Source organism: Salvelinus sp. IW2-2015, linkage group LG37 (assembly GCF_002910315.2).
Source record: "Salvelinus sp. IW2-2015 linkage group LG37, ASM291031v2, whole genome shotgun sequence".
Taxonomy (NCBI): domain Eukaryota; kingdom Metazoa; phylum Chordata; class Actinopteri; order Salmoniformes; family Salmonidae; genus Salvelinus; species Salvelinus sp. IW2-2015.
Genome location: NC_036876.1, coordinates 4,415,491 through 4,421,490, shown reverse-complemented (window position 1 = coordinate 4,421,490; position 6,000 = coordinate 4,415,491). Strand labels below are relative to the sequence as shown.

The window sequence follows — 6,000 nt, the reverse complement described above, 5'->3', positions numbered from 1 at the left end:
GTAACTACTCTCAAATTCATAGAAAGAGCTATGGATGCAAGGACAGAAGTTTTAACCATGTTTTAAAGCTATACAATGTTTGTTTACAATTGGATTGTTTACAAACAATGGAGTAAAGCATGCTTATATTTTGTGTTCTGATGGAGTGCGACAGTTGAACTAAGCTCCTGCTGCATTAATAAGTGATATTCTTCAAGATTCAATTGATATAGCGTTATAGCATTCATTTCAAAGTCCAAAGATGGATGTAGCAATTGCTGATTAACCCCTTTAAATGAATCAGATCAGCACTACCACTCTGAGACACTTTTTGAATAGGCGCCCTGGTCCATAATAGTTATTCATGGTCCCTCAGATGGGGTTTTGTAACTTTGGGCCCTTGCATAATGTAACAACTGACTGGGCACTGATTGGTAGAGGGCTCAGTCAGCTGTTACAAGCTCTCCTTTACAGGTTTGGCAGGGGTAGGCCGTCATTGTGTAAAAAATACCTCTTAACTAGAACTGGACATTGAGGCCATTTCTCTGAAAGTATGTCACTTCACTTGCAAATGTGAATACCTGCATTTTCAAATGTCTATATACCCGGTAGCCTACTAATGGATCTAAAAGAAAAACCATGCAAAGTGTACATTGTTTTTCTTCCACAAATATTTATTTTAGATGAATAGGAATATGAATGTGGTCTGCACATTTATGAACGTGATTTGATAATTTTTCATAGACTACCCGTGGACTCAATTAAATCACACTAAGGATGGGAATGTAGAGGTCCACAAAATTAACTTTCCATAGAGCCAGTAATTTGGGTAACATAACTGACAGGCAGTATCTCCAATAGAGATGCCTAAAATAGATATTTTGCAAAATGATTGGATGAAACACAGACCGGCCTCTAACTGTCAAACCAATGAAAAATATCTATATTTGATTTGCGGTCAGGTTGACCAATGATAAGTCAGTATGCTATTTTGGGTGTATCTTTCAAGAATGAGGGTGGGATTATCGAGATCATTCAGTACCTCACTGATGTACTCTGTCGGCGTGCGTTTGAGGGACGGGCGGTTGGAGTATAAGGAGTTGTAGGGCTATAGTGCACCACAAACGCTTAGTTCGGGAGGAGACTTTTTTGCTAAATTATACTTAAAAAACAACAAAAGGAATCCCAGCGATGACTTAATACAGTAACTTCTCCGACTGCTGCATGTATACGCCTGTTTTGGCATCCCGCAAGTGACGGAATCAAGGTGTCGATGATAGCTAGCTGCTTGCTAACATCTCCCTTTCACATAGCATCATTAGCTTTGAAGCACATTGCAACTAGACCGCCGCGGGCCCCCTCAACGCAGGACAGCACCTTGCTAGTGCCGTTGCACGCTAGCTAACAAAGGTATCGTCGATAGTTTGCTAACGTTAGCTAGGTAGTGAGCTAACGTCAAGTTGACTGCTGGAGACGCTAACGTTAGCTATTCGTTGATCCCATAATCAACTCCCCGATCCCTTCACCCCTCTCCCTCCACCTCCCGAAACACTGGAAATCCACAAGCGGCCGGAGAGCGGCGACGGGCCAGCGGCAGAGAAGCTGGGGGTGGTACCGGAACCGCACGGAGTCGTAGCGGCTCAATCAGAGAAGCCCAGTCGTGGGGACCTACCGACGACTATGGACGGGCTGGCGGTGGAGGTTCGCGGTTCGAACGGGGCCTTCTACAAGGTAAATGAAATAGTGCAGTCATTAACGTTAGCTAAGGATGCACAACTGGTAAACAATTGCAAATATGGATGTCGACAGAGTTTTGTTCTAACTAGTTAGCAAATACCAAGCTAGCGTTGGTAACGTTTAACTAGCTGGCAGATTTGGTTAGCAGCATCATTCATTGAGAGTAGGCCCAAATGTTAAGATCGCTATTCCTAGATTTTTTTTTTCTTCATCAGGTCACGGTTGGCCGTTGTGGAGCACGCTTGTTTTGGCCTGGTTTTGGTCAATTCCAAATGTCTATTTTTACACTTTGTTGGCTGTCTTGAGCTAGTCAGCTAACCATCTTCTCGGGGCACTCCTTTCTTTGGTAGGAGTTGCTAGCTAATCACTCACATTTGCTAGCGAMAATAAGGGCGGTGGAAGGATGGCAAATCTAAAATGTTATGAGATCTCGACCTGTTTGTTTACTGGCCCGGGTGAGACATAGCAAAGTAAGTAGCCTAACTGACGTAATGTATTTGATTAGTCTTTCTAAGCAGGTACCTACCATAAAGCTGTCAAATTATTTCCACTTTCGCACATTGTTTCCTAACAAGTTTTTTTTCTTCCAATTTCTCGTTCAAAGGAGGCTGAGTCAGCCTACGTTATTACAGTGAATCAAATTATTTACATTGATAGTCAGTCATATCATGGCTGTTTCCAAACATCACACTACAGTGACATAACCAAATTAGGTGACTCAACATAAGGTAGTCAATGCATTTATTTTCATTATGAGGATGTTAGTTATTTTATTCAGTGACTCAAGTTGAGTCAAATGACTACATTTAATGTCAGCAAGGCAGAAGTCCCCGTGCAAATGCTTGCTGTAGTTTAGTAAAACAGACAGTTTGTGTACTGGCAGACAGTTGAATAGGCCCTAGTGATTTGCTATGGGTTGAATGGCTCAGTTGAGCCTGCCTGACAGTAACTGAAGAACTGAAGCAGGTGTTGGTGGAACAGGTGATCCTAATCTCAGCACTCTGCCAGTCCAAATGATCATTCACTCTGTCCTGTTTTTTCTCTAGCTCTGCTCTCCCCTTGTAGTTTAGACCCCTCAAATTCAACTCTGGACCTCGAAGCCAGTTCCACTGCATTTTTAGATTGTTTCCATATATTTAGGGATGGATTTAGACCTTGGACACCAGGTGGGTGCAATTAATTATCAGGTAGAACAGAACCAACTGGCTCAGGATCTCATAGGGTAAGAGTTTAATACCCCTGGTTTGGACTATGTTTACTCTCCTACCTCACACCTGTTCTGTTAACTTTGTGACATTTTGGCTCTACGGCCTGAAAGTATACAATCCATTCACCTTTACAGTACCTTTTTATTTTTACATTTTGTTGCCTTACAGCCTTCATTTAAAATATATTAAATTGAGATTTTTTGGGTTAACTGGCCTACACACTACCCCGTGATGTCAAAGTGGAATTATGTTTTTGAAAATGTTTACCAATTCATTCAAACGAAAAGCTGAAGTGTCAATACGTGTTCAATCCCTTTGTTATGCTAGCCTAAATAAGGAGTGAAAATATGCATAACAAGTCACATAATAAGTTGCATGGACTCACTCTGTGTGCAATAAGTGTTTAACATAATTTTTGAATTACCCCATCTCTGTACCCCACACATACAATTATCTGTAAGATCCCTCAGTGGAGTAGTGAATTTCAAACACAGATTCAACCACAAAGACTGGGAAGGTTTTCCAATGCCTTGCAAAGAAGGGCACCATTGGTAGATAGGTACAAAAAAAACACATTGAGTATACCTTCGAGCATGGTGAAGTTCATTACGCTTTGGATGGTGTATCAATACACCCAGTCACTACAAAGATACAGGCGTCGTTCCTAACTGTTGCCGGAGAGGAATGAGCGGTTGTGCCGGGATTTCACCATGAGGCCAATGGTGACTTTAAAACAGTTACAGAGTTGAATGGCTGTGATAGGAGAGCACTGAGGATAGATCAACAACAGTGTAGTTACTCTACAATACTAACTTAATTGACAGAGTGAAAAGGAAGCCTGTATAGAATAAAGTAATATGGCAAAGAAATTCACTTTTTGGCCTGAATACAAAGTGTTATGTTTGGGGCATATCCAACACATTACTGAGTATCACTCTACTAATTTCCAGCATAGTGCTGGCTGCATCATGTTGTGGGCATGCTTGTAATTGTTAAAGACTGGAGTTTTTCAGGATATAAAAATGAAATGGAGCTAAGCACAGGGAAAATCCTATTGGGAAAACCTGTTTGTCTGCTTTCCACCAGACACTGGGAGATTAATTCACATTTCAGCAGGACAATAGCCTAAAACACAAGGCCAAATCTACACTGAAGTTGATTATCAAGAAGACAGTGAATGTTACTGAGTGGTCAAGTTAGATTTGACTTAAATCTACATGAAACCCTATTGCAAGACCTGAACATGGTTGTCTAGGAATGATWAAAAAAAACAAAAAAACAATGGGAAAATATTTGCATAATCCAGGTATGGAAAGCTCTTAGACTTAACCAGTCTCAACTGTAATCACTGCCAAAGGTGCTTCAAAGTATTGACTCGGTTGTAAATAAGATTTATGTGTTTCGTTTGAAACAATTTTGGTGCGGAAAAAAAATCTAATTTTGTCATTATGGGTTATTTTGTGTAGATGACTGAGAAAGTCGATTTTTATCCATTTTGAATTCAGGCTGTAACACAGACATGTTGATTTAAAGTCAAGGGGTATGAATACTTTCTGAAGGCACTGTACTAATCTCCTCTCACTATTCTTCATATCAAGCACACGAGTGCGTTTTCGACATCCCGTAATTTATCTAGGAATCCTGTGAGAGCAGCACCTTTGACTTCTTTATATACAGTATCAGTCAAAGGTTTGGACACCCCTACTCTTTCCATAGTTTATTTGGTTTTACTGTTCTCTACATTGTAGAATAATAGTGAAGACATCAAAACTATGAAATAACACATATGGAATCATGTATTAACCCAAAAAGTTTTAAACAAATTTATTTGAACTTGTTCAAAGTAGCCACCCTTTGCCTTGATGACAGCTTTGCACACTTGGCATTCTCTCAACCAGCTTCATGAGGTAGTCACCTGGAATTGCATTTCAATTAACAGGTGTGCCTCGTTAAAAGTTTGTGGAATTTCTTTCGTTAATGCATTTGAGCCAATCAGTTGTGTTGTGACAAGGTGGGGGGGTAGTAGTACAGAAGATAGCCCTATTTGGTAAAAGACCAAGTCCATGTTATGGCAAGAACAGCACAAATAATCAGAGAAATGACAGTCCATCGTTACTGAGACATGAAGGTCAGCCAATCCGGAAAACTTCAAGAACTTTGAAAGTTTCTAAAAGTGCAGTCGCAAAAACCAACAAGCGCTATGATGAAACTGTCTCTCATGAGGACTGCCACAGGAATGGAAGACCCAAAGTTAACTCTGCTGCAGAGGATACGTTTATTAGTTACGAGTTTCAGAAATTTCAGCCCAAATAAATGCTTTGGATTTCAAGTAACAGTCATCCCAACATCAACTGTTCAGAGGAGATTGTGTGAATCAGGCATTCATGGTTGAATTGCTGCAAAGAAACCACTACTAAAGGACACCAATAAGAAGAGACTTGCTTGGGCTAAGAAACACGAGTTATGGACATTAGACCGGTGGAAATCTGTCCTTTGGTCTGTGTCCAAATTTAAGATTTTTGGTTACAACAGCTTTGTCTTCGTGAGATGCAGGTTAGGTGGACGGATGCTCTCCGCACATGTAGTTCCCACCGTGAAGCATGGAGGAGGTTGTGTTATCGTGTGTGGCTGCTTTGCTGGTGACGCAGAAGGTGATTTATTTCAAATTCAAGGCTCACTTAACCAGTATGGCTACCACAGCATTCTGCCGCGATATGCCATCCCATCTGGTTTTTCAACAGGATAATGACCCAAAACACCTCTAGGTTGGGTAGGGGCTATTTTACAGAGAGAGAGAGTGATGGAGTGCTGCATCAGATGACCTGGCCTCCCCAATCCCCCGACCTCAACCAAATTGAAATGGTTCGGGATGAATTGGACCGCAGCATGAAGGAAAAGCAGCCAACAGGTGCTCAGCATATGTGGGAACTCCTTCAAGACTGTTGGAAAAGCATTCCTCAGGAAGCTGGTTGAGAGAATTCCAAGAGTGTGCAAAGCTGTCATCAAGGCAAAGGGTGGCTACTGTGAATAATATAACATCAAAATATATTTTGATTTAACATTTTGTTTACTACCT

At 41.0% G+C, this 6,000-nt stretch overlaps 1 protein-coding gene across 4 annotated transcripts in view; it reads left to right on the top strand.

The window, feature by feature from the left end:
* Positions 1–1,026: 1,026 nt before the first annotated feature.
* LOC111960420 (FMR1 autosomal homolog 1) overlaps positions 1,027–6,000 on the top strand; it is a 30,589-nt gene continuing 25,615 nt past the window's right edge. For all 4 annotated transcript variants that reach the window (XM_023982415.2, XM_023982413.2, XM_023982414.2 and 1 more), the window contains exon 1: positions 1,027–1,710. In XM_023982415.2, coding sequence (XP_023838183.1) covers positions 1,660–1,710 — 51 coding nt within the window. In that variant the 5' untranslated portion in view covers positions 1,027–1,659. The remainder of the gene's footprint in view (positions 1,711–6,000) is intronic.